This window comes from Sus scrofa, chromosome 12 (genome assembly GCF_054392235.1).
Source record: "Sus scrofa isolate SSC_HxYL_T2T_F1_AM1 chromosome 12, Sscrofa_HxYL_maternal_Yorkshire_Landrace_v2.0, whole genome shotgun sequence".
Classification (NCBI taxonomy): Eukaryota; Metazoa; Chordata; class Mammalia; order Artiodactyla; family Suidae; genus Sus; species Sus scrofa.
Genome location: NC_139394.1, coordinates 42,205,793 through 42,222,965, shown reverse-complemented (window position 1 = coordinate 42,222,965; position 17,173 = coordinate 42,205,793). Strand labels below are relative to the sequence as shown.

The window sequence follows — 17,173 nt, the reverse complement described above, 5'->3', positions numbered from 1 at the left end:
AATTCTGTACTGCAGATTAAGCAGTACAAAGAAGACTGTGCAGTACAGGGGGAAAAAAAAAAAAAATATATATATATATATATGCATGCCATGGGTGCAGGGGGAGAATAAATATATGTATATTCCCCCCCTGCACCCACGACATATATATATATTATTTATAGGAATTCCCACTGTGGCACAATGGGTTAAGAATCCAGCATTGCCACAGTTGTGGCGTAGGTCATAGCAGCAGCTTGGATTCAATCCCTATACCACAACTATGGAAATGATGGATTCTTAACCCATTGTGCCACAGTGGAACTTCCTATACATCAATATTTTAAATTTCAGAAATAGGAGTTCCTGTCGTGGCACAGCGGAAATGAATCCGACTAGGAACCGTGAGGTTTCAGGTTTGATCCCTAGCCTCGCTCATTGGTTTAAGGATCCGGCGTTGCCGTGAGCTGTAGTGTAGGTCGCAGACACAGCTTGGATCTGGAGTTGCTGTGGCTGTGGTGTAGGCCGGCAGCTGTAGCTCCGAATAGACCCCTAGCCTGGGAACCTTTATGTGTCGTGGGTGCGGCCCTAAAAAGACAAAAAGACAAATAAATAAATAAATAAATAAATTTCAGAAACAAAAGAGCATTTATAATTTAATCCTGTGGTTTTCAAAATTTCTGTAAAACACAGAAAGGGAATAATTTTGTTTTCAAATGAAATGATTTATTTATTGCTCTCCAACTTTAAAAAAGGTAAAAAAACAACTTCACCTCTGAAGTCGGTAGAAGCCCTTCTCTGTTCTGGCTCCCCTAACAAGTATTTCTGAAATACACTGGGAATCTGCAGAATACAGATAATCTACTTCAAGAATCTAATACTGTGCCCTCAGTTTAAAGAACAGAAAATTAAAGAAGTAGTTAAATGACTTGCCAAAAGTAAGAAAAATTTAAAAAGGTGTGAACCAGAAGCAGAACTCAAGTATTCAAATTCCAAAATGGTTTTTGTGATAGCACCCACAACTACCCTTGGAATTTCTAACCTTTTTTTTTAAGTTATTAACAGTAAGAAGTTTAGAGTTAGGTGGGGCCCTTACAGATGGTCCAGGTTTCTTAATCTTTTTATGCAGGGGAGGGATACAGCCAGTGAAACCTTCTTCTTGTAGAAATATAGTGGAGGCTCGTGAGTTGAGGAAGAGGTGGGCAGTGTCTTAGTCAAAATCACTGTCTTAGTCAAAGTCATTTTATATATGAGAATATACTGGTGAGAGAGCTCAACTGACTTACGCAAGGAGACACAGAACAGGAAGCTCGACTATATAATCTTAATTCCTTATATATATTTCCCCCCTCTAAACTACACTATTTGTAAGAAACTTGCAAACTTCTAACATCACGGCTTTTAGAGTTAAGGTGTATCGGTTAGAAGTAAGAGACGGTCTCGTGTGTTTAGCAAAGAACATTTATAGAAAATAAAATGATTCCTACCTTCACTTAGAGATGGACGAATTGGTGGTGAAACCAATGGGCCAAATGTCTCTAAATCAAATCGTCCAGTTCGGGATTGAGCCTTCAGCAACCAATAGCGTTTCTCCAGATCAATGATGTCTGATTCCTCCACTGAGAGTCAAATCAAAAGAGACATAAAACTTCAGTCTTCTCTTCTAGGTACCTAGTTAGTTCATCCTGATACTGTAGCTTCTAAGGATATATTTTAATTTCCCAGCTAAATTGCTAAAAATTACATAAAACAAAACTCTGAAATACAAATACATCATATCTAAAATGGAATGAAGGAGTTCCCATTGTGGCTCAGTGGTTCATGAATCCGACTAGGAACCATGAGGTTGAGGGTTCGATACCTGGCTTCGCTCAGTGGGTTAAGGATCCGGTGTTGCTGTGAACTGTGGTGTAGGTTGCAGACGTGGCTCGGATCCCACGTTGCTGTGGCTGTGTCGTAGGCCGGCAGCAACAGCTCCGATTAGATCCCTAACCTGGGAACCTCCATATACCGCGGGTGGGGCCCTAGAAAATATATTAAAAAAAAAAAGGATGAATATTAAATTTAAATTAGCATAAAAGAAGTTTTAAAATGAAAAAGAAACTTTTTGCAATTCCCATTAAGTAGGTTGCTTAAATTCAACATGTAAAATAATAAACAACTGAGACATTTCTTTTTGGCTTCCTACACCATTTTTATCTGTACTCATTTTTGGTAATTTTCACTTTCTATCTTGGATTTAAAGATTCTAGACACATATTCTCTCCTGGCTACACTGTAAACATCCGAATAGCAAGATCCATATCTGATTTGTCCTGTCAATACAGGACAGGATTATACATTCAATAATAACTAGATAAGTGGAAAAGAACATGATAAATCTAAGTAATGAAGTTCATAAATGAAAGAGAAGGGAGAATAGGATTTATAATGTGATAGGAAACAGGGGCATAGAAAACATGAACATCTTTTTCTCTTCATTCCTCAGAAGATTTATCTATCTATATGGAAGTTCCCAGGCTAGGGGTCAAATCGGAACTGCCCACGCCACAGTCATAGCAACAGCAGATCTGAGCTGTGTCTGCAACCTACACCACAGCTTGCAGCAATGCAGGATCCTATAATCCACCAAATGAGGCCAGGGATCAAACCCACATCCTCATGGATACTAGCTGGGTTCTTAGCCTGCTGAGCCACAAGAACTCCAGAAGATACATTTAAAAAAAAAAAACCACAGGTAAACTCCAACTATGGTTACAGTGCATTTTTTTTTCCCCCTCCAAGGAACTAAAGTAAGATTTAGAAAACAAAAAGGTGAGTCCTTCCATTGCCCTGGCTTTCTGCCTGTAGTCACTTTCCAGACCTTGGCAAGGTATGAGGAACCAAAAGCAGTGAGATTTCGCTGAGTTAAGAAATTTTAGTTCAGGGAGGCTGAGATAGCTAACATTTATTTACAGGGCAGAGTACTGAAGAGGAAAGAGATATGTAGAGAAAGAGCTCCAGAAAGGCACACAGAAATCTTGTTGAGTTCTGGCAGAGTACTAAACTATGTATGCATAAGGTGAAATTCACTGAGGCCAGGCTAGGAGATGCCTCAAGTCCTGACCAGCCTGAGTAGAGATAACACGGTGAACACTGGGAGTGTTCATAGACTCAGAGGGTCACGCTTAAATAGTAGGGGAAAAACTCACTCTAGAGTAAAGGCAAATCCAGACTTGCCCCCCAAAATGCTTTTTAAAAGTCTTGAAAATATCAAGCTGATCCAAAAATAACTGCCTATCAAGACAAATTTCCTGTGTTAAAGGAAGACAACAGAAACCAATTAGCCATATAATATCCACAATGTCTAGCTTCCATAAATATAAATGTATATATGAAATAAGCAGGAAAAAGTGACCTAAAACGAGAAAAAGCTATAGAAATAACAGAGATGATGGAAAAAGCAGACAAGACTCTAAAATATCCACTATAAGTATCTCAAGAATTTAAGGAAAACTATGACTATATATTGAAAAAAGAAATAGGTGCTATTTTTTAAAAGTATCAAATGGAACTATACTACAGATAAGAGTACAATGCAATCACCCCTCAGTATCTGTTGGTTCTAGGACCCCCCCCGCCAAACACCAAAATCGAAGGATGCTCAAGTCCCTTATATAAAATAGCAGAGTATTTGCATATAACCTATGCACATCATCCTATATACTTTATATCATCTCTAGATTACTTATAATATCTAATACAACATAAATGTTCTGTAAATAGTTGCTGGTATGTGGCAAATTCATGATTTTTTTTTTTAACTTTCTGGAAAATTTTTTTTATTATTTCCAATCCTTGGTTGAATCTGTGGATGCAAAATCTGTGGATATGGATGGCTGATTGTATTTGAAATTTTAAAGAGTTGGAGTTCCTGTCATGGCTCAGCAGAAGCAAATCCGACTAGCATCTATGAGGACACAGGTTCAATCCCTGGCCTTGCTCAGTGGGTTAAGGATCCAGCACTGCTGTGGCTGTGTAGCTACAGTGGCCAGTAGTTACAGCTCTGATTTGACCCCTAGCCTGGGAACCTCCATATGCTATGGGTGCAGCCCTAAAAATACAAAAAAAAAAAAAAAAAAAGTCAACGGAGAATTCAATGGCAGATTACAAAACAAAGGAAAATCAGTGAACTTGAAGACTGAGCAAAAGAAACTATTCCTAAGGAAAAAAAAAAAAGACCGCAAAAAATTATTACAATCTAGTGACCTGTAAGACAACATCAAAAGTACGGCATATATGTTATTGGGATCCCAGAAAAAGGTGGACAGAGAATATTAAAATAATTAACAGCTGAAAAAAATTTAAATTTGATTTAAAACTATAATCCTTCAGCAGTTTCCGTCATGGCTCAGTGGTTAACGAATCCGACTAGGAACCATGAGGTTGCAGGTTTGATCCCTGGCCTTGCTCAGTGGGTTAAGGATCCGGTGTTGCTGTGAGCTGTGGTGTAGGTTGCAGACGCGGCTTGGGTCGCGCGTTGCTGTGGCTGTGGCGTAGGCCGGAGGCTACAGCTCCGATTGGACCCCTAGCCTGGGAACCCCCATATGCTGCAGGAGCGGCCCAAGAAATGGCAAAAAGATTAAAAACAAACAACCAAAAAAAACCCTATAATCCTTCAGATTCATAAGTTCAATGAACCATGCGCAAGAAAAATTCAAAGAAATCCAAACCAAGACAAAACACAATCAAATTTCTGATAAACAAAAAAAATCTAAACGGGGAGAAGAAAATACATTACAAATAGGGGAACTCAGATAAATAATGGTTTCTTTTCAGAAACAAAAGAACAAGAAGACAATGGGGAGAAAAAAGGGTTGAAAGAAGGGGAAAAAACAACCTATTAATTTTATATATCTTATATAAACATCTATATCTTACATAAACTATATAAACTATATATGCTACAAAAATATTCTTCAAAAATAAAAGCAGAATAAAGATTTTTTTGATAAATGCTGAGAGAATTCGTCAGTGGCAGAACTGCACCAAAAGGAATATTAAAGAATGTTCTTCAGACTAAATTAAATGATACCAGATGGAAATTAGTATCTACACAAAGGAAAGTTGAAAATAGGAAATGCCTAGTCACTAACTTCCATCTGATATCATTAATCAAAACAGATTTTGGATCGCAATTTAGATTCAGCTCCGGTTAGACTAAGTTTACTTCTAGTTCAAATGTTCTGAAGGTGTGCTTGGATTTCCATTCAAGGAAAGCACTGAAACTACTGGTTTTCGAAACTGGAGGTCTATAAACTCCAGCCTGAAGGCTTCATGCATATAAATAATGCTTTATTAAAACTCATTAATGCCATTTCCTTGCATATAGTATACGGTTACTAATGTGTTACAACAGCAGAGTTCAGTAACTGGCCCACGAATCTAAAATATTTAGTATCCGCCTTTTAAAGAAAATGTTTGCCAATTCCCAGGTGGAAATTGCATAACCACAAGATGTCCATAAAATGACAGATTCTGTCCATAAAATGCCAGAATCTTAGGACCACAGAGCCTTGAGATTGCAACCTTCAAGATTCTGAGACTTCAAAATTGTGAACTCATAAAATTGCCTAGTCTCAGTCTCAGCAAAATTTCTACATGACAGAATTACTGGGTGAAGAGGATTATCTTTGCATTCAGGGTTCCTTCAGATTTAAATCTGACACAGTTTTTTTTTCAGTTTGGCTGGTTTTTACTCATCCCAGCAAACACTGACCTTAGGCAGGCAGGTTTACTCTCTCCCAAACTCAGCCCCATCTCAGTCTCTGGCCTCAGAAATGAAAGCACCTTACATTCCTTGATCACCTATGAAGAGCTCGTCCCTCTGGAATTTGTTTTGTTTTGTTCTGTTTTTTAAGATTTCTTTGTACCGATATGTCTTCAGTGGCTTCAAATAAGACTACAATTGTTTGGTGCATGTAGTGATTTCATGTTAGAGTTCGGAATGAAGGTCTTTCATGTCTTCCTTCCCAAACTAAAGTGGAACCCTTCAACTATTACTTAACATGATTCTGAAAAATTCTCACCAACGCAATCAAATAAGAATAGAAGTATAACATTAGAAAACAAGAACTAAGGTTATTGTTTGCATGCAAGTAGAATGCACATCAAAAAACTCAGAGAGTAAACGTTTACAAATTATAATTGAACTTAAAAATCTGTAGGGATGGAGTTCCTGTCGTGGCGCAGTGGTTAGCAAATCCGACTAGGAACCGTGAGGTTGCGGGTTCAATCCCTGGCCTCGCTCAGTGGGTTAAGGATCTGGTGTTGCCATGAGCTGTGGTGTAGGTCGCAGACACGGCTCAGATACTGCATTGCTGTGGCGTAGGCCAGCGGCTACAGCTTAGATTAGACCCCTAGTCTGGGAATCTCCATATGCTGCAGAAGCAGCCCTAAAAAAGGCAAAAAGACCAAAAAAAACACCAAAAAACAAAAAACTATAGGGATACAAAATATACAAAACTCAATGCTTTTCCTTTATAATAACATATAAGAAAACATAAAAGAAAAGGCATAACAACATTAGCAATTCCCCCACAAGAAACAAATATCCAAATATAATGTTAAGAAATAAGTGAGTATTTTCTGAAGAAAACTTTATCAATTAAGTAAATGAAGATGCAGGCAATGGCCCTCAATAGAGTGGTCATAACAATCACACCGTGAGGGTAACAGGAGCAGAGATCTGAAGGAGACAAAGGGGCCAATCACGGAGGAAAACACTCTAGACAGGGAACAAGAAGAGAGGGTTTGAAATGAGAGCTTGCCTAGTAAGCTCAAGGAAGAGAAAGAACAGAATGAATGGTTAAAGTGAAGGTAGTGAGGGGAGAATAACAGGAGAGTAGCAGGGGATAAAGTCAGAGAGGAAATGAGGGTCACAGTATATGGGCCGCTGTAAGGACCTTAGCAGTTGTTTTTTTTCCCCCCCTTTTATGGCACATCTGTGGCATATGGAAATTCCCTGGCCAGAGGTCAAACCGGAGCTGCAGCTACAGTCTACGCCACAGCTTGCAGCAAGGCCGGATCCGTAACCCACTGAGCAAAGCCAGGAATTGAACCCACATCCTCACAGAGACAATGTCCTTAGCCCACTCAGCCACAATGGGAACTCCTGTAAGGACTTTGGTTTTAACTAAAACTGTGAACTACCAAGGATCCAAAGCAGAGGAGTGACAGGATCCAAACTACAGGATTACTCAGGACTGCTGAGTTAAGAACAGCCTGGTGGGCAGCTAAGAAAAAAGTGAGAAGACCAGTTAGGTATTTAATAAAGAATTTAAATCATCAATATATGCAATTAGAAAGTATTAAGACTATAGGAGATTAACAAGACAGACAATTCATAAACATGAGGGGGAGAAGTTTAATTTTACTGATGATAAAATACCATTTTAAAAGAAACATGTATACAGACTCATGCTACTTCTCTGCTTCAAAAATTCGTTAACACTCTTCTCACAAGACATCTGCATGGCTGTCCCCACAACTCCTTCAGATCTTTACTCAGATGTCACATTCTCAGACCTTCCAAGCTGCACCCCATCCAATGACACTCCTCCATCCGTCTTTCCTGTTTTACTTTGATTCCTAAGACTTACTTGTGTTGTACATTGTTGTCTCCTCCGACTAGAACATACACTCCTTGTGGGCAGGTTTTTTTGTCTATTTTATTCCTTGCTAAATTTTAACACTTAGGATAAGTACTGTAGTCATTAAAGAGTGGTGAATAAATGAAAGCACATTCCACCAACTTTCAAAAAAATTTAAGGTGAACTACATTCCTTTGTAGCTTCAAGAGGCTCCTAGGACACAAAGCTAGTATTTTTCTGTTTTTCCTTCCTACACCCTACTATGTCCTGATGCTCACTCATTAATGTGTATAACCTAAAACTTAAAGGATCTAGGGGTGAATATCTTTCAAAAGCAAAATATAAAATGAAAAAGAAAATCCTGTGCTGGGAGTACAGAATTCTGTACATACTCACACATCAGTAGATCAAAGAGCTGAGATGTTCAGAAAGAAATTGTTCTCATTAATTTTGAAGTATGAGGAAAAGTTAAAGGGAATGATTACCCCTGCTGAAAAAAAAAGGCCTTGAAAATAGGTTCCTGGAGTCAAGTACACCGATGCGATTAGTCCCCACACTTTATAAAGCTGCTCTCCTGGATCATTCCTGCCTTGGCTATCCCTAGAATAATCCTCTAATGACCCAGAGAACCTACTGCAAGGGATTCCAAGAACAATTATGAAGTTACCCCATACTTTTGGCACTTAAAGGGACGTAATTACTTATTATTTACTAAAAGTAATTATAAACAACTAACTGACAAGGTTGTAACATATTTTAAGAAGTTAAAAAATGAAAATACAGGGAGTTCCCTGGTAGTCTAGTGGTTAGGACTCGGCACTTTCATTGCTGTGGCCCGAGTTCAATCCCTGGTCTGGGAACTGAGATGCCACATCAGGCTGTTGCACACAGAAGCCAAAAAAAAAAAAAAAAGTAAAAATTAAAATGCTAATACTGGATTAATTTTAAAATTTGTCTTACTTTTATTAAACTAGTAATATATTTTGTTGCATAAAAAAATACTTAAAAATGTACATAATCAACAAAGTAAAAAGAGGGAGTTCCCGTCGTGGCTCAGTGGTTAATGAATCCGATCAGGAACCATGAGGCTGCAGGTTCAGTCCCTGGCCTCGCTCAGTGGGTTGGGGGATCCGACGTTGCCATGAGCTGTGCTGTGGGTTGCAGACGTGGCTCGGATCCTGCTGCTGTGGCTGTGGCGTAGGCTGGTGGCTATACCTCCGATTGGACCCCTGGCCTGGGAGCCTCCATGTGCCACGAGTGCGGCCCCAGAAAAGACAAAAAAAGAAAAAGAAAAACATAACTGTATGTTTGCATATAACTATAATCACAGGTATATTAATTGAATGTCATCTGGGTTGTTTGGAAAGATTATTTACAATTTCATTCTATAATCTATACCACTGTATGATTTCTCAGATTACATAAAATTCTAGTTCAGTTTTAAATAATCAATGAGCTAAATTCATTTTTTTATATCTGAAGAAAAATCATCAAAAAGATGATACAAGAAAGATAAGATTTTCATATAAGACTACCCACTGTGTCATGTATTTTTTTCTTTTTTAACCAAATAACAAATAGACTATATTCATTACTATAATATAACCTCTTGATGAATCAACCTTTGCAATGGTCCAATTACTTTGGAACTGGAACTGATTTTAATGATATACAAAACTTCTACATAAGCATGTAGCTTTCCTTCTTTCTTTTTTTTTTTTTTTTTTTTGGCCGCACCTCCGGCATTCAAAAGTCCCTGGGGCAGGGATAGAACTCGAGCCATGACAGCCACCCAAGCCACTGCAGTGACCATGTTGGATCTTTAACCTGCTGAGAAACATGGCAATGTCTCATCTTTTTACAAAGAGAAGTATCTATTTCAAATCCCAAGATGACTGAATTTATTTAAAAAGAATGTTTTTAAATGTTTCCATCAGGGAGAGTAATCACAAGTGTCTGATACATAACCAAATATTGTCTCATTTTCCTAAATAAGATGGTCTGTTTACTCCACTTATGATGCCAAAGAGAGAAAGAAAGAAAAATCTCTTCTGTTCCTCCAGAGAAACACTTTCTCAAATTCTGAACTTTCTTCCAAGTAGTAGATCTACAGATAAAGAATCTGACCCTGAAACAAAAAGAGGAAGACAGGAGCTTTGATAGAAACTGTTCTTACTGCCTTCCAAATGTTTTTACCTTTGAAAATTGTGTTTATTAACCTCCTTAAAAAACACAACTTTTTTACTGAAGTAGAAATATGGAAAAACACGGAAAACATATTTGGAAGGAAAAAAATGATTAGATTGGTATGGCCATCAACTAAAATCATGCTTTAGAGCCCCCTTTTAAGTTTATGTGATCTGTTCATTTTTTTGGTTATGAGCTGCAATTTGTTAATCAAATATTTGCAAGAGCATGTTAAGTAAATTACATATATAATATTATCATTACCCAAACATTTTCTATGAGTTGGCAGCTGAATTGCTCGGAGGAAAAAAAAGTAACTAACCTTCTTTTCACTTAAAGAAGTCAGAGGTAGTAATTGCAGTAGTCACTCTATTTGCAATTCATAAATCGATAACAAAACTTATACTTTACTAGCTAAGTAGGAATAAATTTATCACCCACCTATAGGTATAATTTTTTCTGGTTCACAACAGCAGCATACCATATTCCCAACATGCTAAATGATTCCTGGCCTGCACTTTGGGCCATCCTAATTAAATCCCACCTTACCAGAGGCTTCCGTTGCAGAAACAGCTCTTTAATGCCAAAACTGAATTCCCAATTAAAAATAAAAACAGGCAAAATATCCAAGTATTTTCAAACAGTAATACAGTTCTTTAACATTTGTGAGGGAGCAATCTGTTCTCAAAGCAATGACCTTCTGAGATCTACTTAAGATGGCTTACATCATTCATAGCCAGGTAAGAGGATAAAGGAGGAGGGACATGCAAATTTACTAGGCTGTTTGTGGCCTAAGAATCACTAAAGAACTTTTTTCTTACCGAAAGAAGGTCTTAACACTGCAAACTAAAATGTGGCATGGGAATATGACATATGCATATTTTAGTTGAGATAATAAATGCTTAAATAGAGACAATATAAATTCAGTAAGATAAGAAAAATCATTTTAGATAAGAAAAATCATTTTAGATAAGAAAAATAATCAGGAGTTCCTGACGTGGTGCAGTGGAAACGAATCCGACTAGGAACCATGAGGTTTCGGGTTCGATCCCTGGCTTCACTCAGTGGGTTAAGGATCTGGTGTTGCCATGGCTCTGGCGTAGGCCGGCAACTACAGCTCTGATTAGACCTCTAGCCTGGGAACCTCCATATGCCGTGGGTGCAGCCCTAGAAAAAGACAAAAGGACAAAACAAAAAAGAAAAAGAAAAAGAATCAAAATGAGTTCCACGGCCCTAAAATTAGCCAAAAGTACTACATCAACTACCCCAGGATCCAGATTCTACTACTTAAACGAAATCACTGAGTTAGCTGGCTTACTCATTTTTACGATACATTTTAGGGAAACTTTAAAAGTGTATTTACGAGTCAGAATCAGCGCTCGTATCTTCTTCCAAATAATATAACTAAATCCCATGAAAAATGATCAGTATTAAGGAGAAAAAAGTCTAAATTAGTTCTTAAAACATAGTTCTTAAAAATCACAGTTCATTATCTACAAAACAGAAGAGAGAGAGAACAGACCTGTGGTTGCCAAGGGGGAGCTGGGGAGAGAGTGGGAATGGACTGATAGTTTGGGATTGGCAGATGCAAACTATTAAATTTAGAATGAATAAGCAATGAGGTCCTACAGTACATAGCACAGGGAACTATAGCCAGTCTCCTGGGATATATATGTATAACTGAGTCACTTTGCTGTACAGCAGAAACAGGCATAATGTCGTAAATCACTTTAATAATCTTTTAATGATAAAAAAATCATACTTCTAATTATCTAACTTCATGTTGGTAAATAGGCAATCACTCGATGTGCTTGCCTGGATCAAATGAAATTAATTATTAAAGAGAAATTTAAAACAATAATCATTTGAAGGTAGTAACCAAAGTGGGGGGGGGGGGGAATTGAAAAAAATGATTCTGCAAGACTGGAGTCTGAGGAAGATGGCTCACCACAACCATAACTACCACATGACCAACTCCTTTTATCTGCAATTACAAGCTACTCATAAAATATTAAAGAATAAAATGACTGTATCAATAAACTGTCTTCAAATCCTAAAATGATAATAAGCATGTACTCTGGAGTTCAAACATCCCAATTTTTGGAACGTATTAGCCATCTGATTTTGAGAAACTAACTTTTTTTTTGGCTTTTTAGGGCAGCACCTGCGGCATATAAGGAGGTTCCCCAGCTAGGGGTCAAATCGGAGCTGTAGCTGCCGGCCTACACCACAGCCAAAGCAATGCAGGATCCGAGCCACGTCTGCAACCTATACCATAGCTCACAGCACTGCCAGATCCTTAACCCACTGAGTGAGGCCGGGGATTGAACACACAACCTCATGGTTACTAGTTGGGTTTGTTAACCACTGAGCCACGACGGGAACTCCGAGAAACTAGCTTTTTACAGCCGTGGTAAGGATTAAATGAGATAATGCACAAGGAGGAACCTTCCAAGGTATTTTTGACAAAGTATAGGAGCTATAGTCAAGATCATTTAATATTCTGCAAACATTTAATGAAAACATTTTATGTGCCTGACATTGTGCTAAAAATTATAGACATGATTGTAAACAAAACAATTATATTTAGATCCTAGTAAAAGAGAACATTAGTCATTTTAATCCAGTGTGGAAAGTACAATGAAAGAACAGAGACACAGGGTTTTCAGGGAGCAAAGAAGCACCTCGGCCTGGATGTCTGGATACATGCAGACTATCTCAGGGTCAACCAGGGAAAGGAAAAAGAGCATAGCAGAAGGATATTGTAAACAGAGGCAAAAGAGCATGCAAGTGTAAAAGTGTATAAAAAAAACAGGTAGTAACAGGACAGAAAAGCAAAAACAAATAATAACTCTTATAGTCTCCTATAATTAAAAAAAAAAAAAAAACCGAAAAGGGTAACCTATAGAAGGATTTATGCTATGGACCCTAGACAAAGATAAAAAAAGAAGAAAGAACTTTGCTTGCCAGTGAATGACAAAAAAGGGTGTTAAAGATGACACTACAACCTAGAATTAGTAGGCAGTTTGGTCAGGATGTAGACATTTCAAATGTTAGCATCTAAAGGATGGACCTTCTAACTCAAGTAGAGAGCGTCCATACTGTGTTTGGCTAGGACTATGCATGTACAAGATTAGGGGATATAATACCCTGATCTAAATTTGTAAAAGCTGACTGAAACAATTTACATTTTGAGTTTATAGTCTGTGTCTCCAATTTCCAACACTATGTGGTTAAATAACCGTGAAAAAAATAGATGCGGAAAGGGTATGACAAGAAAAAGCCAGAGCTTCTGCTCTGGCACAATGGGATCAGCAGCATTTCTGCAGCACCAGGACAAAGGTTTGATCCTGGTCTGAGCACAGTGGGTTAAAGGATCTGGTGTCACAACAGCTGCAGCATAGATCACAACTTCAGCTCAGATGTGACCCCTGGCCCAGACTCCATATGCTGTGGGGCAGCCAAAAAGGGAAAAAACAAAAACAAGAAAAAGCCATATGACTAGAGAGTCTTAGTAGAATCTTCTTTCAGATATCAATAGTAATAATAAAACTTGTCCTGGAGTTCCCGACGTGGCTCAGCAGAAACAAATTAGACTAGCATCCATGAGGATGCAGGTTCGATTCCTGGCCTTGTTCAGTGGGTTACGGATCTGACGTTGCCATAAGCTGTGGTCACAGACTTGGCTCAGATCTGGGATTGCTGAGGCTGTGGAGTAGGCTGGCAGCTTCAGCTCCAATTCGACTCCTACCCTAGGAATGTACATATGCTGAGGGTACAGCACTAAAAAAAAAAAAAAAAAAAAAAAAAAAACCTAATAAATAATAATAATAATAAAACTTGTCCTGGAGTTGCCGTCATGGCTCAGTGGAAACGAATCTGACTAGTATCATGAGGATGCAGGTTTGACCCCTGGCCTTGCTCATTGGGTTAAGGATCTAATGTTGCTGTGAGCTGTGGTGTAGGTCGCAGACTCGGCTTGGATCTGGCATTGTTCTAGCTGGTGGCTATAGCTCCTATTTGACCCCTAGCCTGGGAATCTCCACATGCCAAGTATACAGCCCTAAAATAATAATAATACCCATGATGGGGAAGGCTTTTTTTAAAAAAACGTAAAAAAAAAAATAATAATAATAATAAAACTTGTCCCAAACTATTTCAAACATTTAACTATTTAGAACGTGCTCCTTATACATCTTTTTTATTCTGAATATCATCAAAATGCAGAATCCCCACTGTGGCTCAGTGGGTTAAAAACCTAAACATAGTGACCGTAAGGACTTGGGTTTGATCCCTGGCCTCGATCAGGAGGCCAAGGATCCGACATTGCTGTGGCTATGGGATAGGCCAGCAGCCGAAGCTCTGACTGGACCCGTGGCCCAGGAACTTCCATGTGCCACAGGTGAGATTGTTAAAAAAAAAAAAAAAAAAAAGCTTATAATTATCACAAACCATTCTATCTATATATCTCTCTAGTACAATGGCTTTAAAAATTACCTTGTTACTAAGAACACTATATATTTGAGAAAAAAAATTTTTAGGAAATCTAATCTTAGTTATTTAAATAGCAAATTAGTTTTTTTGATTTTTTTGTTTTGTTTTGTTTTTTTCATCTTCTTGCCATTTCTTGGGCCGCTCCCACGGCATATGGAGGTTCCCAGGCTAGGGGTCTAATTGGAGCTGTAGCCGCCGGCCTATGCCACAACCACAGCAACTCGGGATCTGAGCCGCGTCTGAGACCTACACCACAGCTCATGGCAACACCAAATCCTGAACCCACTGACTGAGGCCAGGGACTGAAACCTCATGGTTCCTAGTCAGGTTGGTTAACCACTGAGCCATGATAGAAACTCCACTTTTTTTTTGTTTTTGTCTTTTGTTGTTTTAGGGCTGCACCTGAGGCACATGGAGGTTCCCAGGCTAGTGGTCCAACTGGAGCTGTAGCTGCTGGCCTATGCCACAGCCACAGCAACACATGATCCAAGCCGCATCTGTGACCTACACCACAGCTCATGCACCATCATATCCTTAACCCACTAAGCAAGGCCAGGGATGGAACTCGCATCCTCATGGATACAAGCTGGGCTTGTTACTGCTGAGCCATGACTGGAACTCCTGAATTTCTTAAATTTCAATAAAAGGTAAGGTAACAGTAGTTCGGAATCTACAGTTCTGAAAACTGTACTGGCCATAATAAAAACTAAAATCTTGTATAAATTGAATTAGTTAATTATTCTAACTCTGTATTGAATACAAATAGTGCCCCAGTTTCATTTGTGATTTACATAAAAAGAACAAATTTTGATTAAAAATGGCAGTATGTTCAACCTACTGTGACTTCAAAGTTTTCTTTATAATTATATGTGAAAAAAGTAATTAAAGGCATCTGCACTCTAAAATAAATGTTATTTATAAGTGAAAAACTGTAACTCCTTTTTGTTTCCTAGATATCTTGGCCCATTACACAAATTTAAATGGAGTCACTGATGCTTTAAAATATGTGTTTTCTGTCTATTTATAAATCACTTAATAACATTCTCTATTTTTATCCCAAGTTTCCACATTCCTGACACATTATTTGAAAAGATTAACAAACCAAATATTCTTTGAGTGGAAGAGCCTACAAAGATGTCAGCAGACAACTGCTTAGCCAGAATCTGAGAATTTATGAATAATATAAATCACATGTAAACCTGCCTGTGTAAGAATAGCTATAAGAAATTCAGCAGTAATTCTGACTTGGTGAAAACACTCATAGTAAAGAGCACTAAGAAAGTAGCGATTTGCTGAAGCCAGTGGCAATTAAGTTATCTGTTGCACTAATTTGTTTTTTCTTCCTTTCCTTTCTTCCTTCCTTTCTTCCTTCCTTTCTTTCCTTCCTTTCTTCTTTTTTTTTGTCTTTTGAGGGCCGTACCCACGTCATATGGAAGTTCCCAGGCAAGGGGTCTGATGGACACTGTTGCCAAGGGCCTACACCACAGCCACAGCAACGCCAGATCCGAGCTGTGCCTTCGACCTACGCCACAGCTCATGGCAACACTGGATCCTTAACCCAATGAATGAGGCCAGGGATCGAACCCAAAACCTCATGGTTCCTAGTTGGATTCATTTCCGCTGTACCATGATGGGAACTTCTGTTTTTATTCTTTATTTTTATAAATTGTAAAAAGAAAGCAAACAGGTTAATGGACAAGTTAGTTTTTGTACTGACCTACAGCTATCAGAAAACTGTTCCCAAAACAATTCTTCTCTGGAGAAACTAAGATGAAGCTCACTGACATTATTCACTAATACAAGAGCATGCATATTCATTGTAAAGCACCTTTTTTTTTTCTTTTATTTTTAGGGCCAAGTTCTGAGGCTAGGGGTCAAATAGGAGCTGCAGCTGCCAGCCAACACCACAGCCATAGCAATGCCAGATCAAGAGGCATCTGCAACCTACGTTGCAGCTTGTGGCAAAGCTGGATCCTTAACGCACTGAGGGAGGCTAGGGATGGAACCAGCATCCTCAGGGATACTGGTGGGGTTCTTAAGCTGCTGAGCCACAATGGGAACTCCTAAAGCACCTATTCTATGCCAGGTACAATGCTGAATTCTTTAAAAAAGGTATTATCTCATGTATTCCTGAACAATAGCACCAAATGCAACCCCAAACATGACACTTTAGCATAAGGATTATTTTGAGTTGAAGGCAACTGAAAAGAAGCAGATACAAGAAAAGCTCTCTAGCTCCTCCTATTTGCCTAATTGGTAAAGATGTCTTCCCTATCCTACCTGGAAGGACAGAAGTTAATCACCAAAGACAACTCCATATTCTTATCAACCTGGAGACAGCACCAAAGGAAAGAATCCACATAACAAACTTTATTAGTTAGCCATAGCAATCAATAGTTTCTCTATATGTTTGCCTTTCCACAATGTGCAAACCCTAGAAGCTCAAAGGCTCTTTCCTTTGTCTTGCTATTTCTCCACAAAAGTAGTGCTGTTGCTAAAATGCTACACATATAAGCTCAAGCTCTATCTACTCGTTTGAGTTACTCATTACTGAGTGTTGCTTTGCAGCCTAAGTGAGCAACCAAGCTTTTGTTTTTCTCTTGTTATCTGTCCTGTTAGTCTAATTTAGAGGGCCCTATCCAAGGAACCCAAGGTAGGTCGTAGGAGAAAATATTTTTCCTCCCCAACACTTCTTAAAACACATTTATAAGGTAAATTGTATCATTATCCCTGTTTTCCAGATGAAAAAAAAGTTCAGAGAGATCCAATAATTTCCCACAGCTAGATGAGTAACAAGTGGCAGGGCCAGAGAGTCTGACTCTGGAACTCCTAAATATTAGTACTATTTCTCAAAAAGTAGTTTATGGTCCATCTATATCAAA

At 38.4% G+C, this 17,173-nt stretch overlaps 1 protein-coding gene across 6 annotated transcripts in view; it reads right to left on the bottom strand.

Moving 5' to 3' along the window:
- Window positions 1-17,173, bottom strand: part of USP32 (ubiquitin specific peptidase 32) — a 250,342-nt gene that overhangs the window by 86,378 nt on the left and 146,791 nt on the right. For all 6 annotated transcript variants that reach the window (XM_084985059.1, XM_084985061.1, XM_084985058.1 and 3 more), the window contains one exon: window positions 1,467-1,598. In XM_084985059.1, coding sequence (XP_084841185.1) covers window positions 1,467-1,598 — 132 coding nt within the window. The remainder of the gene's footprint in view (window positions 1-1,466; window positions 1,599-17,173) is intronic.